Below are 22236 nucleotides of genomic sequence, written 5' to 3'. Positions count from 1 at the left end.
GAGTTAGTGGCTAGTGTAATACCTATGTTGTTGCACAAATGCAACTTGACGTGCAGCATGATAAGGCAATAATTTTGGAAAGCCAGTGGATCTGCTGTTTACCCAGTCAGGATATTATTGTATCTCCTTAACAAAGCCAGAAATTTCTCATCAGAGTGTCAGGCAAGTATTAGTGGCATCAGATGAAAAGAATCAGAGCAGGAAAAAAAGCAAATTGTCTTCAAGTTACATAGACAATTTGATCACCCTACTTGCCAGAAGTTAGAAACCCTGCTTAAGATACAGGTGTATTTGATGAAGAATATATGACGCTAATAGAAGAGATTAGTCAGAAGTGTGAAATATATAAAAAAAATCAGATTAGGCTGCCACTTCTCATTGCAAGCCTTCAATTAGCGCATGACTTTAACAAAGTAGTTGTGAAGAATTTAAAGATATGGGATGAAGACAGAAATATTTTTATGCTATATTTTGTACACCTGGTGCTCAGATTCAGTCTTTCTACATTAATATATAGTAAGGGAAAAGACAAAATCTGGAGAAAGGCATTGGGACTGGACTTGGAGCACCAGCAAAGTTTCTGACTGATGATGAAGGGGAATTTGTCAATGACAATTTCAGAGGCATGTTGCTTGGAAAACATGAACATCATGGTTATGAAAACTGCAGCTGAAAGTCCTTTCAGCAATGGACTCTGAAAGAAATCACGTGGTGACCGATAAAATGCTGCATAAAATTTTAGTGGATCAATCAGATGGCAAGTTGACAACTGCCCTGGCATGGGAGGTTCATGCAAAGAATTTGCTTCATGGTTGGAGGGTACAGTACCTAACAATTTACTTACAGGTAAAATCCCAATTACCTTCTGAGCTGTGTGATAGTCCTCCTGCTCTCGAAAGGACTACAATTAGTTTGATTCTTTACTATACATTTGAAAGCATTACCTGAAGGGAGATGGACTTTCATTGAGTCTGAGGTCTCAGAGAGCTCTGAGGCGTCGTATAAGTCATATGAGGCAGACTACAATTCAGGAGATTTAGTATACTATAAAAGAGGATTATAGGGAATGAAAAGACACTGGCAAGGTAATAGTCGTAATGGTTAGACAGTATTTATCAAACATGCCAATCAAACTGTTAAGGTTCATTCTTCACAATTAATCGGGATTAATTACAAAATCTCACACACTGAGCCCCTGATGGTGGTAAATGAGGCACCTTGTATGTCAAATGCCCACATGTTTTGTGATCAATTCCTGAGGACAGAGCTATTACATTCAAGATGAATTGCCCAGAGTGGGCCCTCAAGAGACATTTATTCTAGAGGGGTCAAGTGAATGGAAGGATGTGACAAAGGGGGATGCAGGAAAAGCTACTGGGAAGTTGAAATATTGGTTAAATGTCAGGATGATGGCCAAGAAGTGAAGACAATGGACTAGAAGAATGGGGTGAAAGAGTGAAAAGTATGAAAGCGCAGTGAAGTACTGATAGCAGATCCAGATGTGACTCTTGCACCAGAAAGTAATCACATGCTAGAGAAAGAACCCAGTGCAAGGGGGAGATCTTGAAATCATAGTCCTGACAGACAGAAAAGTGCAAGTAGCTTGAAAAGAATTACACATTGAAATAAAGGCCACAGAATGTTCTTTGAACAGAACTAGAAGCAAAAGCCTTCATGACTGTGAAGCTTTGGTGGTTGCCAATAAATTAAAGGATAAGCAAATTAAGACAAAGGCAATTAGATAGTTGAAGAGAATTTGGAGTTTATTCTGAGGTACCAGATAAGAAGCAACCAGCTTTGTCACAAAATTATGTTTGTAGTGAAAAAATCCTTGCAGATGGTACTTTTAAGGGTAAAGTGAGACTAGTTGCTTGGGGTTTTGAAGAGCAACTGTGTATTACAGATGTTAGTGTGTACTCTTCCACAGCAGGAAAAAAAATCATAAAAATCTTCTTAGCTCTTTTGGCCACATATTCATGAGAGTGTAGATCAATTGTCATAAAAGCTGCATTTCTGCAGAATGATACTTTTCAGAAAGAAGTGTTTCTGAAACTACCTAAAGAGGCAGCAGGCCTGAATGATGCTTCAAGTGTATGGTATTTTTCAGTGTGATATGTTTTGCTGTTCAACTCGAAGCAAATCCCACAATGTTTTATTGGCGCCATAAAGGAAAGCTTTCAGGCACATTGATGATTTCTTACGGGGGGTTACTGTGGAATTTGAGAAATGTGGTATTAATAAGATTACAGCAGAATTGGGAGTCCGGCTTGTGGGATTGAAATATATTGGTTTAGATATTAAGCAGAGTCAGTTTGGAATTACTTTAAATCAACAATCTTATTTAGGAAGTGTTACTCCCATCCCGGTGAATCGTGCTGGGTCACCACAGAAAGATGAAGTTATATCTAAAGAAGAGGTGGAGCAGTTGAGAAGCTTTATTAGCTTTATTAGAATTGGTTGGGCACTCAGATTAGACAAGATGTTAGTTTTGTTGTTAAGCACAATGATGTAAGACCCGAAAGTAAAGAATGTCTTAAGAGAAAATAAAACATTAAAAAAAATAAAATCTGGAAAAATGCATACTTAGGTTCCCAACCCTAGGTGACCCAAAGAATATGAAACTCCTAATTTTTAGTGATGGTTCACGTGCTAATCCTCCTGATGGGTATTCTAGAGCAGCTGTTTTCATAATGTTTCTTATGGGTGAAAATGGGAGACATATTTTAGTTTCGGAAGCTAAGAAAATAAAAAGCGTTATTTAAGTAATTTTAGCTGCTGAAACACTGCCTGTTATGGAAGCAGTGGATAAAGGACTCTGTTTGTCAGATAGCTTAAGTGAGATTCTATATAAGGGACAGACTTAAGCTGGTATACCCATTGAATGTTGTGTATACAATTGTTTAATTATGGGATAATGTACACGATGAGAAGCCTGATTAAGAAAATGTTATGGATTGATGCTGGCTTGAAAGAAGCTGGGGAGAAAGGAAATCTCTAAAATCAAATGCAAGTCATCAACTGTCTGATTATTTTAAAAAATGAAATGTTTGTATGAAGGAATTGTCACAGGTCCTACAGAAGGAGCATCTCACAATTTAATGCTTGGTATAGAATATGGGGGTTTTTGATTTGCATTTTTTTTGGAACTTTAGGTTATGCACATTAACTCTACTTTCTGTTTAAAGGGAAATAAGGAAATCTGTTAATTGCATATTAATTGTGTTTAATTGTGTGCAGTTGGTGGGCATTAACTGGAGTTTCATCTGAACAGATATAAAGAGGCACTTAGTGAAACTATGGTGTGGTTGAATTAGGAGGTGTACGCTTGTAATGTTTAACTCTGTAAATAAATGTACTGTCCTTCACCAACTAGTTTTCCAGAATATAACAGCAAGCTCCAAATAGCAGGTTAGGCATCTAATCAGCTTTAGACTGATGTCACAGTCTGCCCACTCTGAATGCTTCCAGTCTACGTATGGAATGTCCACACTAACGATCTTAAAAACATAGCAAGGGCATCATCCTTACCAGGAGTGGTTCCAGCTGCCATTATTCAACTCAAATGGCTCCCAAATTTTGCAGCTAGGACATCTTGCTGCAACTATACAGGGCTTTGCTAAAGACCACACCTGGGATACTGGTGCACAGTTTTGGTCACCTTATCTTGCCTTAGAAGTGGTGTAACAACGATTCACAAGACTGATTCCTGGGATGAGAGGCCTGTCCTATAAGGAGAGATGGAGTGAAATGGTCCCATATTCTCTGGGGCTTGGAAAAATAAGAAGTGATCTCATTGAAATTTATAAAACTCTTAGAGTTTGACAAGGTAGATACGGGAGGATGGTTCCCTCAGCTAAAGAGACTAGAAGTAGGAGTTATAGTCTTAGGATAAGGGGTCGACCATTTAGAGCTGAGAAGAGAAGAAATTTCTTCACTTAGAGGTTTGGGAATCTTTCTAGTTCTCTACCCTAGAGGGCTGCAGACACTCAGTCAATCAGTATATTCAAGACTGAGATCGATAGATTATTGGCACTAAGGAGATCAAAGAATATAAGAATAGGGTGAGCAATTGGAGTTATGTAAAACGTCAGCCATCATCTTACGATGAGGCAAATGGATTATTTCAGTTCTATTCCTTATGTTCATTTGTAAATGCTGCAAAGGAGTAAATCATTGTATACATTTTATTGAGTAGGCAAAAACAGGGAATACTGGGGATAACCAATACAAGATGTTTAAAATTGTATACTTGTGAAGATGAAACCATATGGTCTCTTCAACCTGTCAGAGAACACAAGTCAGCCAGTTTTCAGATGGTGGTATCTCCATTTTTAATTCATCCAATATTTTCCAGCCATTTGCTCTTCTCATCTTTTTACCACAGGCTGGGCTTCTGTCTTTTTATGTGGTGGGGGAAGGAGAAGAAAGCTACTATATTCATGCATTTTCAACATTTGAGCGGTTGATTTTTCAATAAACTGGATTTTCTAAAGAGACTATTTGAAGTAATTTAAAAGAAATCACAGCCATTATGGGCTGTTCAAAATACTACACACACCAAGGACTTTCTAGCTGTAATACACCGTAACTATTCTGCTCCCTGACATTTGGGACACAAATGCATTTTTATTAATAGTGCTTGCACACGTAACAAGGCTAATACTTCATTCGCTCCTGGTTAAAAATGTTTCTTCCTCCATGGAAAGCACACATGGAAGGAGTTTGATGAAGGCTCACTGATTGTAACATGAAACAATATGTAGAGATTAGACTTGCCTGAAACAACATTCACCTATGTTCACTCATCCCTGTATGCATCTATTTTTCCATGGAGCTAATTACAAAATGGTTGCTAAGCATCTTTTCAATACCAGGGATAATTTTAACCTAACTCGCTCAGTGACAAACTGAGAGGATTAAATTAGCCAGCTGTTTTGTATCCAGCCTGATTTTATTTCTCTCTACTTCTGTGGAAAGTAAAATCGGGTGGCATGTAAAACAGACAGCCAATCTGTTCCTGTACGTTTTCCTGTGGGTGGCTGAAGTTAAAATTATTCCCATGATTTAAGATAAACTAGTAAACTGCTTACATTGCTTACTTTCAATTCTGAAAGTTAATGTAGCCAGTTTTCAATGTTGATGTAAAGCTGTAACCAAAAATTGTAACAACAGGAAGTGTGCACATACGCAAACTATTTTAGCATCCAGCACAAAAAACTAAGCTATGGCCACACAAAAAACTACTCAAACCAATTGTAACTGCATATCAGGTGAGAATGGGGGTGGCAAAAATCATCTTGTTTGAGGTGATAAATTTGTACAGGCTTTCACACTATGTGCAACATTTAGGTACCCATAACTACAAAATTGTGATTGCTTTTATCATTGTTATTTACCATCAGTATCTAAGGCTAGGTTTTTTTTATCACTCAGTAACAGCTACGAAATTCATTTAGTGAAAGGCATGCATTTTAAGTATGAAGGATACATTTCTGAAACAGCTCTGTTGCATCTTGAAGAACTGAAGACTAAAATATAATTCAACTGACAGATTCATGGAACACATGCAGGTTTATAACCTGAAATTATTTATCAAATTAAAGTGTCAAAGAATGGAAATTTACAAACGTTAATTCTCAATATTTCAAAGAGGTGCTACTTTTCAGTCCCCATGGCAAGCCTACTTCTTCGTCCAAGTCAACAACAGGATAATTCCATTTTGAAATCAGCCAGATGGAGATAACACAGGACATTGGGTTGATTTGTATTTCTCAAACTATCCATACCAATAGATAAACAATGAGAAACACTTCTTTAAAAAAAATTCCTAACTGACTAGTAAAGAAACAATGGCCAGGATTTCCTGGTCGGCGAGGCCTGCTCACCAACACGTAAAATGACAAGTGGTGACATTGGGCAGAACTCCCAACGTCACCGCGCCCCATTTAAATTTTCAGGTAGGCGGGGGCTAAGCAGAATCAGCCGTGCGCCCGCCGACCTGTCAATGGCCAACTGAGGCCATTGACAGAGTCATTAAACTAATTAATGCTCCTGCCCGTCTCACCTTAAGGTTGGTGGGCAGGCCAGGAACCCTGGCGGGCATTAGAAAAAGCATGAAACCTCATCCACGGGCGGGATGAGGTTTCATGTAGGTGTTTAAAAATGTAATTAAAGTATATGTAAAGGTTAAGGACCTGTTCCAACTCATGTGACAGTGTCACATGAGGGGAGGTCAGGGATTTTTTTATTTTTCTGATTTTTAAATGTACAGCCGATCTTCCTGAGGCAGCACACTTAGCCTCAGGGAGATGAGTGCACTCTTTCGTGTGCGTGTGTGGAACAGCGCACTCTCGGTTTAGGGAATTCCCCTCCCTTGCCTGCACAGGAAGCCCACAGCGCTTCAGTGCAGATGTCAAGCTGGGTGGGCCTTAATTGGCCCGCCCACGTAAAATGGCGGCACACCCCCAATTGGGGGTGCTGATCAGAGGCGGGCCTCCTCACACCCGCTCTTCAACTTCCCCCCCAATGGGGGAAAATTCTGCCGCCCAATTAAATTGCAAGGACAAGTATATTTTCCATTTCTTGAGGTTTCCAGAAAATGTTGCTTCAATTTCTTTCAATTAACTATTGGGAAGACCGAAACCATTGTCTTCCATCCCCGCCACAAACTCCCTTCCCTAGCCACCTACTCCAAACCCCTCCTTGGCAACTGTCTGAGGTTGAACAAGATTGTTAGCAATCTTATCGTCATATTTAACCCCCAATATGGAACTTCCGATCACATGTCCGTGGCATCACTAAGATCGCCTATGACCACCTCTGTAACATTGCCTGAGTCTGCCCTGCCTCCACTCATCTGCTGCTTAAACCCGCATCTTTCCCTTTGTTACAACTAGATTGTTTCAATCTAGTTTCCCAATTTCTACCTCCACAAACATGAAGTCAATTATGACTCTGCTACCCGTGTCCTAACTCACACCAAAGCCCACTCATCCATGAGCCTTGTGCTCACTGATCTATATTGGCTCCAGGTTAAGCAACACTTCAATTTTAAAATTTTCATTCTTGTTATCAAATCCCTACAACCTTTCAAGATATTTGCACTCCTCCACTTCTTGCCTCTTTAGCATCCGCAAATTTAATCATTTGCAAATGTGCCTTCAGCTAAACTATACTCTGGAATTCCCTCCCTAAGTTTCTCCACCTGTCTACTTTCTTTCTTTCTTTAAGAGACTCCTTAAAACTTACCTCTTTGACCAAGGTTTTTGTTACCTGCCCTACTATCTGCTTGTGTAGTACCATGTCAAATTTTGTTTGAATACACTCCTGTGAAGTGTTTAGGGATACTTTACTACAATACAGGGTGCATATAAAGGCAGGTTGTTGGACTTATAGTCTGTGGAGTTCAAATGAATGAGAGATGGGCTCTCATAGCGACCATAAAATGCGGTCAGTATATTTACAGCCCCTTAATGTTGATGCTCCAGTCAATCTCCATTTTTACAAGGGCATTCCACTAGACAGACAAAACACCTGCCCTGTTTCAAACAATAGGCCCCAAGTCGAGGTTCTGTGTGGTACATAGGACCCCAACTGTCACTTTAGAGCAGAACTGATCAAAGCATGGATTGCCCACTTTCCCACCAGCTTTACTGGCAACACAGCCAAAATGACCCAAGGAAGATAAGTTTTATTATGATGCTGGGAGAGCCAGGAGTGTTCCTCTGGACCTCACAAAAATAATCTAGGCCACCGCTACCCTTGGTATCAATCACCATCTGCCCCATTTCCGCAAAACAACTGTGCCGCAATCAGAAACCTCCTCAGGAGTTAGCTTGCTGCTGGCCAGGTGGCACCAAATAGTGCACAGGCCTGGATCTAGTGAGCTACACCAGGACACCATTGGGCTATTTGGGTCTATTTAAATAAGGCCCAACCTCAAAGTGGCCCTGGTCGCTTTGCACCAATGCAAATAAGTTAAAATCTACCCCAGTTTGTGTAGACCTGTGAATGTGAATACATGTTGTACCACTCCATAGTAGAACGGTGCACTGACGTAACTAATTTGAAGTAGCTTGTACATTCTTAATTATAGATCTCATTTGTAATTATATGAGAAAAGCCATTTTCTACCATAAACACTACTAAACATACATTAATTTGACATCTATACAATGCAATTTTTGTCCAGAAAATGAGTTTTATGTATTTTTTTCCATCGCTTTCACTAATGAATATTACATGCAATGTGCCAAAGTAATACTGCCAATCTAAGTTTTCTGGACAAAATCATTTAAAATACAAACCTTATCACCCAGTTCATTTTAAAAGACATTTGGAATAAGCACAAATTAATCAGCTACAAAGTGTCTTCACACTCATTAGCAAAGGAACTGAAGGAACAAGTAATCTACACTTCACATAGGAAGAAATTTGATAGTAGGTAAAATATTCCAATTTTTCAACCATGAAGTTTATGGTTTTTCTGGGGCATTGGGTAAGCATCAGGCATAATAGGGTCTGCAACACGTTACATGCACCCAAGTTATTTGGTCATCACAATCAAACCGCCAGTCAGAAGCTTAGCAGAATAAAAAGAGCTACACACCAAATACAGAGCCTGTTTAATAAACAAGTACGTTGGCAGAAGCAATAGTAGCAACAAAACTAAACTTGATATAAACTAACCTGGATCCACCATGACAAATGTATTCTCAGCAGAGCTGTCTCCTGCTATGTCATTCCATGTTTTTGGGGGAGGTGTTGGCTGGATTGGAATTTTAAGATAGTTCTCTGTAGTTGCAACTTCAGATGACATTTGCAATGTTTCAACTGTTGTCTGTTTGAAAGTTTTACTTGTTTGACTGATAGTTGAGTTTGGTAGGTTTTGTCCACCGGTTGAATTTTTGCCTTCTGCAGTTGGACCAGTTGGATCTCCAGGTGACATCTCTGATTCAGTCTTATTTTGTGTCTCAGTTGCTGCAGTCACAACATTCTCCTGTTTCTCCACAATATCTTTCTTTGAACTGTTTCCTTCTTCATTTTCCTCTTCATCTCTTTCTCCTTCTTCTCCCTCTCCTTTCTCACCCTCATTTTCTTTCTTTTTATCTTCACCTTCTGCTTCACCTGTTTTATTAACAGCGGAACCACCTTCTGAGCCTGGAGATGACAATGCTTCAGTTGTTGAAACAACAGGTTTCATTCGATGACTAGTGGTTGAAGCCACAGAGGGAAGGCGTGTAGGCCACACAGTACTAGGAAAGGAAGGAACACCACCACCACCAAACCCAAGGCTCGCAAGCAAGGTACTTGTTACCACAGATGCCACGGTTGTCTGGCTTCCACTGGATGAAGGGCCCATGCCAGTTGCCATGGAAACAAAGGGTAAAGTAAGACCAGAAGAAGTCCAAGTAGATGACCCAGAACTGATTGGTGCCATATCAGCTGAAGAGGCAGGAGAGGCTGTAGGCTTCATTGAGGTACCAGAAGAATATGAAGAAAAACAAAATAGATACAGTGTAAGTAGAAATGTTGGACATACCACTTTGGTTCTCATTATTAGAGGAGCTTCTGAAAGAAGCTTTAACTTTTACAGCTCTTTCATCATCTCCAAAATCTTCCTTTTCATGCTCATATTTTGTCCCTTCTCCATCAGCAACTCCAATTCTCTTAACATTCTGTTCAAACAAGACAAGCATAATTACACAAGTTTCCCATTACATCTATGCTTCCATTCAGACCCTACATTTGTGGTTCCTTTTTTTCATTTATTCATGGGGATGTGGGCATCGCTGGCTAGGCCAGTATTTACTGGCCATCCCTAATTGCCCTTGAGAAGGTGGTGAAATGCCTTCTTGAACCGCTGCAGTCCATGAAGTGTAGGTGCACTCACAGTGCTGTTTACTTTCTGAACACTGTACTAATATCAGGGCTTTTTCTCTAATGTTGTATTAGCTTTTCTTCAGAAATCCATTTCAAATGGAAATTCAAAATATATTTACAAAGAGAGAAGAAAAGCAATATTAAATAAAGTGCAATCTAAGTCTTTTGAACTCTTTACGTATCATTCTTCCTTTCCTTGGTTCCTAAAATAATTCAGGTCGAAAGAATTGTCACAGCAAAGGAATTTTACAATTTTCAATGTCTATCCATTTAAATTGTGGTTTTAGGGGTGAACTTCTTTTAAAAATTAAAATAATCAGCAGCAATACTAAGAAGGTACTAAGATAATAAACTATAATATTGGTATTGCATTACGCTTTGAAAAAAAGGTAACATTGCAACTGGTTTGAAAGAGGCTGGCACCAAGTCAATACTGTCTTTATAGATGCAATGGTAATAGATGCGCATGTGGAATATCATAGATATGTTTCTCCTCATATTTAAAAAAAATCAAATTGAAAGACAAAACCATTGTGTACTCTTAATCTTCAAAAGCTGTACAAGATAGTCACTTTTTAAATTCTTGTAATGTAAGAGCAGTGGGATATTGTTGTAGACCTGTGATTCCTTAAGGTACCCATTCTCTATCTGTCAACTCTACTCTCTGGCAGTAAAAATCTTTCTGAATCAGTCAGGCCAAACTGTCCTTAAACACAATGATTGAGTATCAAGCAGAACTGAGAGTTGCCTCAGAGTACATTGATTACTAAACTGTTGTAAGACCAGCTCGGTACATTTTTTCATATATTGGAGCAATGCAGTAATGTCTCAAGTTGGAGGGAGACATGTTAATTCTTCCCACTTTCCTCACATTCCATTGCCAGGGAAGCATATAAGTGAAAGGACAATCAGAGAAAGTTACCATTGGACTGCTATTTCAAGCCACCTGGTGGTGGGTTCAAGAATGGCATCTGCGGATGCCAACTGACTATGGTGGGTACATAGCCTAAGAAGAATTTTGCAGTGAGAGGAGAGGTAAATAAAAAGATGGGCTTTATTTTCTCAAAAGCATGAAGAGAATATAAAAATGTTACATAAGGATCTTGTAAAAGCCAGATAAGGCAATTAAAAAAATAAATATTTAAAACATTCCTCTGTCAAGATGGTTGACAATATCAACGAGGTACATGCAGTTTTATTAACATTTCACATTCAGTTGCCTGACAAGAAATGCATAGATCTGCTATTATTAATATTTTTTAGAAATCGCAATATGCATGTAATTTGCTTTCAAATTGACACCTCTGATTATTCAAATAGTATACAGCAGTATTTTCTTCCATCCCTTAATGATAGAGTCTTCTTCCAATAAATTGAAAAACATGCATTAAATATTTGTGATCCAACAAATAGCTGGTTCGGTGGAATAGTCCATGCATTATACAAAACTGTCCTGTTTATATAAGTCTCATATTTTGGTCAATTATTCTATTTTGGCTGTTCATCTGTGATATTATTGTAGTGACATACACAAGTAATCTATTTTATATTAAAATTACTGAGTTAGGCTTAGAATTCCGTTTCAAAATTCACTGAATTCCCTACGTCAACTGCTCCAAAAAGCGAGTTTCATTTTCAAAGCGTCTGCATTAATCTGCAATATATTATCAACCTCTTGATGGTGCTGTAAAAAGAGTTTCCTGTACACAGGGCTGGATTTTACATATGCTATCGGCTGGGCTACCACCTGCCCCACGTGAATGTAAAATAGGACGTGATGATATCAGGACAGCAACATGACATCATATTCATCATATGACATCAGTCTCCCAAATTATGGAAGGCAAGCACATTAGGAAATTGGCAGCCAGCCCGCCATTTTAAAATCGTTTACAAGCTGTTCAAAATTTTTTATTGCCTGCTGCATTTTTCAGGAGTCAGACAAGAAAAAATTTGGGAATGTTTTACAGCAGGCATAAAGACGCTGCAAAGGGGCAGACGAAAATGCCTACCATCGGGGACCATGGCTGAATGTAGCTGCGGATTCTGCTGGGGAAGGCAGAAGCCTCTTTATGCTTTTTTAGTTCATTTTTCAACCTTATGGTCATAAGAAAGTAAGAAAGATTGAGAGAGCAAGGGGCCTTTACAATTCTAGCCATGACCGGCTTCCTGTTTGTGGCATTATCCCTCTGCCGCATGACATCCCTGCCTGTGGTCCTGTTTGGGCACACAGCCCTCCCTTTGGACATCTAATTGACCTGCTTCACACCAGATGGCCACTAATTGACCATCCAACGCTTGATTGGACATGTTGAGACACCGCAAACAGAAGCGAGCGGACCAGTAAGTTTCCGTTCTGTCCCCCTTACCCCATCGAGAATTATAAAGTCCAGCCCTATGTGTTTTGCTTGTAATGTTGCATGATATCCTTTGACGTATCTATACCATCTTTGAACAGAACGATGACAGCGACAGAAATGATCAGGAGTCATGAAGTGTGGAAAATAAACAAGAAAAGTTGAATCTTTCTAAAACTTGCGCTCTGCCCAGGGTAAAAGGATTGGGCTTTTCATTTGTTCAAAAATCATGATACTTTTCCAAGTCCTCCCCCTGCCAAGTTATTCCTTAATCCCTCTTCCATGGCCTGAGATACTTTTCTCACCCCATCCATTCCCTAATTGCTGCCTACCCCATGCCCTGCTCTCATCCTTCCCATCTCCCTTCTATTCCTCTCCCTTTTCTATCCTCACTTACATTATTTCCAGCCTTAAACTTCAGTTCAAAGATAACCCTGTGGGGGCAGAGCCTCCACCCATCCCAAACTTGACTAGCTTCATTTTATTTTCCAATTTCTAGGAAACATGACAAAAAATTAATTGTTGTAATTATAAAGGATAAATGTTGAATAAATTGAATGAGTTATCCATTATCAACTTAACATTAACATTCAATCACTTTTAAAAATCTCTTTCATATATTTTACAAATAAGCATTCTTCAAACATATTTTGCTGCCATCTGCTGGTGAATTTTGAAGGAAACAAAACTCACAGAAGTCCTGAAAGATGTCCAGTAAGTTAAAGCAGGAAAAGTTGCCAATCTCCCTCTACACATCAGTGCCCCGCATGTTTTACATATTTCTGGTTCATTTAAAAAGTGGCCTTTTTTAACAATACTGTTATTTTATCCAAACTCACCTCAGAACTTCCATTTGAAATTGGGTAAAATATTAAATGATGTTTGTTAAATTTGTTTTTGGATTTGTTCAAACATGAACATTCTGTTTCCCTGGAAATGATAATCTGCATTTTTAGTTCGTATGAAAAGTATAACTGTAAATTTCAAAATTCTTCTCGCTCCAGGGCCAGGGAGAGGAATCGTGGGCCCTGGTGCTTCTCCTGTTTCTAGGCCCCCTTCCCCCACCATCCCACCTCCGCCACCCCCCTCCGCTGTCGTTTAACTCTTCCCTCAGTAATGGATGATATATTTTCCCTTATCAAGATTCACCAGTCAATTCACCACATAATCAGAGAAAGGTCCTAATAAAATGACAATGCCCACTGTTGTCATCTGGTTACAAATATTGTCCAATATGCAGCGTGGGTCATTCATATTAAGAGTAGCAATGATATAATGCAGTGTCAGTTTGTGTGTGCCCTATAGGTGATAACAAACCAGAGAGTACAAATTTTACTTTAACAGCTGTTTAACAGTTCATTTTAACTTTTACTCTTTAACCTTTTTTAAGGTGATGCAGTGGCATAGTGGTATTGTCACTGGACTCATAATCAAGAGACCCAGGGTAATGCTCTGGGGTCCCGGGCCCACCACAGCAGATGGTGAAATTTGAATTCAATAATTTTGGGGAAGAATTTTCCGGTCGGCGAGTGGGGGCAGAGCCTGCTTGCCGATGTGTAAAATGATGCGCGGTGCTGTCAGGCGGGTGTCCCAACGTCACTGCACATCATTTAGATTTTCAGTTCAGCAGGCGTGGAGCTGCGGGCCCACCGAATTGTCGAAGGCCTATTAAGACCTGTTAAAAACAAATTAAAATAGTTAAATGGGCTGCCCGTCCAACCTTAGGGTTGGCAGGCAGGCAAAGAGCCCAGGCGGCCTTCGCATTTTTCATGGAACCTCATGATATTTTCTTTTCTATATTTAGCTTTTAAAAACTGAGATTTCTGCGTTCTTTCGCACGCATGCATGAAAGAGCGCAGGTCCCGACTTAGGGAATCCTCCCCTCCCCCGGCCGTACAGGAAGCACTCTGCGCTTCCGGGTGAGCGTCACACTGGGCAGGCCTTAATTAGCCCGCCCACGTAAAATGGCAGTGTGCATCCGATCGGGGGTGCCGAGTGGGGCCACGCTCACGCCCGCCCGCCCTCGCACAACCCCGCCCCCCACCAACGGGGGGAAAATTCAGCCACTGGAATTAGAAGCCTAATGATAAACATGAAGCCGTCCTAAATTCCTAAATTGTCGTAAAAACCCATTTGGTTCACTAATACCCCTTTAGGGAAGGAAATCTGCCAACCTTACCTGGTCAACTTACTTATGACTCCAGATCCACGCCAATGTGGTTGACTCTTAACTGCCCTCTGAAATGGCCCAGCAAGCCACTCAGTTGTAGCAAACTGCAAACAAATGAAACCAACAGACCATCCGGTATCAATCTCAGCACAGGAAACGACAAAGGCAAACTCAGCCTTGTCGACCCTGCAAAGTCCTCCTTACTAACATCTGGGGGCTTGTGCCAAAATTGGGAGAGCTGTCTAACAGACTAGTCAAGCAACAGCCTGACATTGTCATCCTCACAGAATCATACCTTACAGAAAATGGCCCAGACACCACCATCACCATCCCTGGGTATGTCTTGTCCCACTGGCAGGACAGACACAGCAGAGGTGGTGACACAATGGTTTACAGTCAGGAAGGAGTTGCCCTGGGGGTCCTCACCATTGAATCCAGACCCCATGAAGTTTCATGGCATCAGATCAAAGATGGGCGAGGAAACCTCCTACTGATTACCCCATACTGCCAACATCCTTCGCCCCCCAGCCCCCTCTGCATCCCACCACCCACCAGTGCCTCTGTTTATGAATCAGTGCTTCTCCATGTAGAACATCACTTGGAGGAAGCACTGAGGGTGGCAAGGGTGGGGACTTCAATGTCCATTACCAAAAGTGTTTCAGTAGCACCACTACAGGCCAAGCTGGCCGAGTCCTAAAGGACATAGCTGCTAGACTGGGTCTGTGGCAGATGGTGATGGAACTAACAAGAGGGCAAAACATACCTTCATCCTCACCAACTTGCCTGCCACAGATGCATCTGTCCATGACAGTATCCATAAGAGTGACCACCGCACAGTCATTGTGGAGATGAAGACCTGTCTTCACATTGAGGGTACCCTCCATCGTGTTGGGCGGAACTACCACTGTGGTATGTGGGGTAGATTTTGAACAGATCTAGCAACTCAAGGCTGGGCAATCATGAGGCACCATGGGCCATCAGCAGCAGCAGAATTGTACTCAGTCACAATCTGTAACCTTACAGCCCGGCATGTCCCCCACTCTACCATTACCACCAAGTCAGGGGATCAACCCTGGTTCAATGAAGAGAGCAGCAGGAGATGACAGGAGCAGCACCAGGCATACCTAAAAATGAGATGTCAACCTGGTGAAGCTGCAACACTATTTGCGTGCCAAACACCATAAGTAACAAGCGATAAACAGAGCTAAGCAATCCCAAACCAACGGATCAGATCTAAGCTCTGCAGTCATGCCACATCCAATCATGAATGGTGGTGGACAATTAAAGAACTCACTATAGGAGGAGACTGCACAAATATCCCCATCCTCAATGATGGGGGATCCCAGCACATCAGGATAATATATAAGGCTGAAGCATTTGCCACAATCTTCAGCCTGAAGTGCCGAGTGGATGATCCATCTCGGCCTCCTCCAGAGTTCCCCAGCATCACAGATGACTGTCTTCGGCCAATTCGATTCACTCCACATGATATCAAGAAATTGCTGAAGGCACTGGGTATTGCAAAGGCTATGGGCCCTGACAATATTCCAGCAATAGTACTGAAGACTTCTGCTTCGGAACTTGCTGGGCCTCTAGCCAAGCTGTTCCAGTACAGCTACAATTCTGGCATCTACCCAGCTATGTGGAAAATTGCCCAGGTATGTCCTGTACACAAAAAGCAGGACAAATCCAACCCAGCCAATTACCGCCTTGCCAGTCTACTCTCGATCATCAGTAAAGTAATGGAAGGGGTCATCAACAGTGCTATCAAATGTCACTTGCTTAGCAACAACCTGCTTAATGATGCCCAGTTTGGGTTCCACCAGGGCCAATCAGCTCCTGACCTCATTACACCCTTGGATCAAACATGGGTAAAAGAGCTGAACTCCAGAGGTGAGGTGAGAGTAACTGCTCTTGACATTAAGGCAGCATTTGGCTGAGTTGGCATCAAGGAGCCCTAGTAAAACTGGAGTCAATGGGAATCAGGAGGAAAATTCTCTGCTGGTTGGAGTCATACCTAGGAAGATGGTTGTGGTTATTGGAGATCAATCATCTCCGTCCCAGGACATCACTGCAGGCATTCCTCAGGATAGTGTCCTAGGCCCAACCATCTTCAAAAGCTTCATCAATGACCTTCCTTCCATCATAAGGTTAGAGATGGGGATCTCCACTGATGATTGCACAATGTTCAGTATCATTCGCGACTCTTCAGATACTGAAGCAGTCCATGTCCAAATGCAACAACACGTGGAAAATATCCAGGTTTGGGCTGACAAGGGGCAAGTAACATTCAAGCCACACAAGTGCCAGGCAATGACCATCTCCAACAAGAGAGAATCTAACCATCTCCCCTTAACATTCAATAGCATTACCATCACTGAATCCCCCACCATCAACATCCTGCAGGTTTCCATTGACCAGAAACTGAACTGAATGGGCCATATAAATACTATGGCTACAAGAACAGGTCAGAGGCTTGGAATCCTGCAGCGAGTAACTCACCTCCTGACTCCTCAAAGCCTGTCCACCATCTACAAGGCACAAGTCAGGAGTGTGATGGAATACTCCCCACTTGCCTAAATGAGTGCCGCTCCAATAACAGTCAAGAAGCTTGACACCATCCAGGACAAAGCAGCAACGTACAGTGGCAGCAGTGTGTACCATCTACAAGATGTGCTGCAGGAACTCACCAAGGCTCCTTAGACAGCACCTTCCAAACCCACAACCACTACCATCTAGAAGGACATGGGTACCAAACACATGGGAACACCACCACCTGGAAGTTCCCCTCCGAGCCACACACCATCCTGACTAGGAAATATATCGCAGTTCCTTCACTGTTGCTGGGTTATAATCCTGGAACTCCCTTCCTAAGAGCACCATGAATGTACCTACACCACATGGACTGCAGCAGTCCAAGGAGGCAGCTTACCACCACCTTCTCAAGGGCCATTAGGGATGGGCAATACATGGTGGCCCAACCAGCGATGCCCAAATTCCATGAATGAATAAAAAAAGTATTGTGTAATATTGTTATTTTGACAGGAAACTATCCCAGTAGTTATTTATAACATTGTGCAGAAGATAACACTGATTTCAGTGACTGCCTCAGCCCTCATTAACATGTTCTGCACATTGCACCCTATGGACATGGTGAGAGTAAATTCTTATTTGGGGGAAAGATTGAATACTGGCAATCCAGACAAACTGCGCAAGATCTTTTCCATTCTGTAGAAGTAGAAGACTTTACTCTGCTTGGGTGCATGGTATTGTTCAATATAATTATTTCATACTAGGGGTGTAATTGGATTCTATTTTATTAGTAATCTCTCAGAGTAGAAAGACCAAATGACTCCTGAGCAACTAAATGTAATGATTGAACAACCTAGGGCTTTACTGTCAGCGAGAACCTCTGAAGCCCTCAGGTGTGTTTGTACGATACAACTTTTAAGAGGCCAGAGGACAAAGACTGAATGGTTCACAATTGTATCTGTTTTCTTGATCAGCAAGTCTGAAGACTCTGCTGATGGCTGCTTCACGCTACAATATATTTTCAAGATCTGCTATGCAACACAAATGTATCACAATATTTCAATACCTCAAAATACGCATAAAAACACCAAGATAGAGTGGGATAATAGGTAAGTAGACAAAAGGACAAGATAGAAGTCAGTGGAAAAGACTCTTGAGAATCATGGGCAGTGTAAAACTGGTTACTGATTCACTTTGAGCCCATTATGCACTTCTGTCTTGGCAGTTTTACTCCACCAAGCCTGTTCACAGTAAACTTCCATTAACAACAAAATAAACAGAACTCCAGCCATGATTCTACCCTCACCTCCCCACACCCTCACCCAATACCCCTTCCCCCATCCAATTGGCTGTAAAATGATTACAGGAATTTAACTTACCATTTTTCAAGTGGATATTTAATCAAAAGCACTCATGACAATAAGCTGCGAATAAGAACTGCTGCTGCTGACCTTTGGGTAGCTTTGTGGTTTTCTGGCAGGCTTTTAAAAAAAAACGGAACTACGAAGCTGCCCAAAGGTCAGAAGCAGCAGTGCAGCAACTTGGTAAAAGTGACCTGAAAGACCAGCTTAAAAAAAAAATCAGAACTGTCAGGCTGACGGTTCTGATTTTTTTTTCAAAGCCAATCTTTCAGGTCTGCAGCTCTGGCTGCTCAGGCTGGACAGCGAGAAACACCACTTACAACACCAAGCCTAGGCCCCCGCTAGCCCCGGTGTTTGGCACCGTTGGCATCCCTCTTCCCCAGGCCCTGAAGAGCACTGAACAAATATAAAACAGATATGCAGGATAAAAATCCTTCTTGATCATCAATTTTAGTTCTCAAGTATCTGCAAGTATTACAAAATTAATGGGAATTTTAACAAAGAAGATCCCCTGCAACCATGAAGATTATTACATTGGAATGAGTTTTCAGAAAAAGGAAATAAGGTGGGGTTTTTGAAGAGTCTTTATTGATGATCGGATTGTTTCTACTCTCTAGAATTAGTATACAGTGGAGATTGCATTAAAAGCCCTTACGTTTTTTTGTGCACAGTTGTCCTAACTGATCTTAGTTGCATTTTTTTCCAGCTCCCTCTATATCATATGAAAACTCCAGAATTAGATGACCTGTTCTCAGCTTTATCTAATAGAACTAATCTCTGGATCAATAAGAATAAAACTAATCACCCACAAATTATGTGATGTGGAAGCTAAGAAGCATGACTGCGTAGATTTACTGATGGCTCAAGGAGAATCTGTGGACTAAGGTCTTGATGATGTAGCCCTGTGAATACAAAACATTCAAATATCCCATTTATCCTACACAACCATTTTTATTTCAAAGAGTTCCAGGTTGCAGGTTGGTTTCCAGTTCTCTGCATTCGTACAATTCATACACATAAAAATTAGTTACACTATTCCTTCCCCTGCAGTCTCAGAAAACCACCATCTGAGCTTCTCAAGTGACAGCCATATTTTCTCATTTATATTGCAGCACTGCTATCTATAGGCATTCGGACTACAAAAGCTACTATTTGGAATGAAAAGAGAAAATCTGCAATGTTTAACTGCTACGTGAAGAAACTGTTCACAGATGGACAGTGATATAGTTTCTTCCCATTTTTCCTGCATGCACCCTTGGTGGTAACATATGAATGTGATGCATTTTAGACAGAAGAGATTAATTTCTACACTTACCATTCTTGTTTTTATAATCCTGGTTCCTTCAAATATTCTAGTTGTGTTGGCTAGAAAAGGAACACATACATCTTTTAATGTAAATAATGAATTCAAAACAAATGAATTTACAAATAAAAAAGTTTAAAAAATTAGCTATTTTGAAAAGTAACATAAAATGAAATGTATCTCCCAGAAGGGAAAAACTGTTTGCACCGGAACTCTTTTTTCCCAGTTTTTACTGGCGTTCCATTTTAAGGTATACAAAACCAGTTCGGACCAGTACTCTTATTTCCTAGTTTGTACTGTTTTTTCGTTCTGGGCTCCTGATCATGTTTAGTTGGTGGTGAAAATGTATTCAGCAACATACATTTTGATCCAGTTTTAAAAGACAGATTGCAAGGTACATTTTATAATTAACATTATGCATCCGTGACAAGTCATCTGGCCATGCTTGACTAAAATCATACAACCAGAATTTGGTATGACAGGCTCTGAAGGAACTAAGCACACACAAAAGACTCAGAATGCTGCAGATAGGCACTGTCATACATTGTCTCAACTCCTATGTTGCAAAGCCCGAGGACCAGCATCCATTTGTTTTGACTTACAATTAATTAACCACCCAATAACTGCACCCATTGGGCCTCACATCACACAATGGCACCACAAGTGATTCTTTTTTATTGGAATTTAAGATTCTAGATTTGGATGAGATCAACTTCAAGGGGATGAGATAGAGACTGTTCATGATAAACTGAGAAAATTTGTTAATGGATAAAGTAACAAAATCCATACGACAAGACAGCTTCCATCCCAGAGTTTGAAAGAAAATAGGTGGGAGCATTACTGATATCCCAACAATGATATTCCAAGGTATTCGAGATTCAGGAACAGTTCTTTTAGACTGGGGGGGCTGACATAGTGGTATTGTCACTGGAGCAGTATTTTATAAACCCAAGGTAATGCTCTGGAGACCCAGGTTCAAATCCCACTCAGATGGTGAAATTTGAATTCAATAAAAATTTGGAATTAAAAGTCTGGTGATCACTACGTAACCACTGCTGATTGTTGTAAAAACCCATCTGGTTCACTAATGTCCTTTAGGGAAGGAAATCTGCCATCCATACCTGGTCTGGCCTATATGTGACTCCAGACCCACAGCAATGTGGTTGACTCTTAACTACCCTCTTAAAAAGGGCAATTAAGGATGGGCAATAATGCTGGCCTAGCCAGCAATGCCCACATCCCATAAACGAATAAAGGAAAAATTGTCCATCACTCCACTATTTTAAAAAAGGTTAGAAGGGGGAGCCAGGGAATTATAGGCCAGTTAGTCTAGCATCTGTTGTCAGAAAATTACTAGAATCTATAATTGAGGGTAGAGTGACTAAAAATTTTCAGCTGATCAGAGCAGCATAGATTTGTAAAGTGTAGGTAATGTCTTACAAATCTAACTGAATTTCTGACTGTTACGCCACTCCCTTTTGTTTGTTTTCAAACTATTACTACCTTCTTCACCTGAGCCCTCTCCCTATTTACTAGTTCAAGGTCTTTGTGTCCGCCCGATTTATACTTTCCACTCGGATCCTAGTCCCAATCTGGTTCAGGTGGATCTCGTCTCATTGCTTTAGTTCCTTCTCGTCCCAGTACTAAGATCATAATAAGATCAAAAGAAATAGGACCAGCAGTAAGCCGCTTAGCTCAATGAGCTTGCTTCACTGTTCAACACAGACTGTAATGCGATAAAATATCTAACAAAAGCTAGTGGCGGGCAAAATAAATGAGGCGACAGGCAAGTGGACCCTGTAATACCTGAACAGCACTTAATATCTGGAAAGAGGAAATACTTGAAATGATTTTCAATTGCTGACTGCCCATTTTTCAACTGAAAATTAAATGGTACTTAAAATTAATAGGGAAGGGTTGTAGTTGTCACACTGAAGCCTAACCCAGGAGGAAAAAACGTTTGGACCAGTACTCTTATTTCCCGGTTTTCACTGGTGTTCCATTTTAAAGTATACAAGACCAGTTCGGACCAGTATTTTTATTTCCCAGCTTTTACTGTTTTTTTTTTCCCTCCTGGGAATGCCCAGTGGATACTATTTTCAAGCCAGTAGTGAAATGGGCCAGGCTGATTCTGGCTGAGGGGTTCCCTAAACTTTGGCTGGAGCACCCCGACTGCAACTATCAAGTGTGAATGGCTGGTGTGCGCACAGCACACACTCTACTCATTTGTGGCAGGTTTTGATGACCTAACCAGTGGTCCTTACAGAAATCATTGAAGGCTTCTCAGAGTAAATGAAGGTTTACTTTGGGAAATGTGGCAGTATGATTACATTAGGCAACTGTGCCAGGCTGTTGCTGGAATTCTGTGGAAAGAAAATAAACCAGATTAACAGACTGATCTATGCATTAGTTGTTTTGACCTACACATGGTCAGCTATTGTTTCAAGTCAGAGATAGTGGCAGAGATCTGGAACTGGCTCCACATGGATCTGAAGCCTCAAAGCAAATTGCTCAGAATTTGCCAAGATTTTCAGATATTCTGATGGCAGATTATCCTGGCAGGAAAGGGAGTAATAGAAATTGAGGGAGTAGGTAACTTTGGCAGCCACTGGCAGCGGAGGTTGGTTGAAG

The 22236-nt window shown here is 40.9% G+C and overlaps 1 protein-coding gene across 1 annotated transcript in view; it reads right to left on the bottom strand.

The window, feature by feature from the left end:
* The window catches only part of LOC121279750 (receptor-type tyrosine-protein phosphatase gamma-like), a 783231-nt gene that overhangs the window by 145901 nt on the left and 615094 nt on the right, over window positions 1-22236 (bottom strand). Inside the window, exons 11-12 of the mRNA XM_041191026.1 lie at window positions 19618-19667; window positions 8689-9469 (exon numbers count right to left, since the gene is read on the bottom strand). Coding sequence (XP_041046960.1) covers window positions 8689-9469; window positions 19618-19667 — 831 coding nt within the window. The remainder of the gene's footprint in view (window positions 1-8688; window positions 9470-19617; window positions 19668-22236) is intronic.

This window comes from Carcharodon carcharias, chromosome 7, assembly GCF_017639515.1.
Source record: "Carcharodon carcharias isolate sCarCar2 chromosome 7, sCarCar2.pri, whole genome shotgun sequence".
Lineage (NCBI taxonomy): Eukaryota > Metazoa > Chordata > Chondrichthyes > Lamniformes > Lamnidae > Carcharodon > Carcharodon carcharias.
The sequence above is the reverse complement of the archived record's forward strand: the minus strand, read 5'-3'. Positions and strand labels throughout refer to the sequence as shown.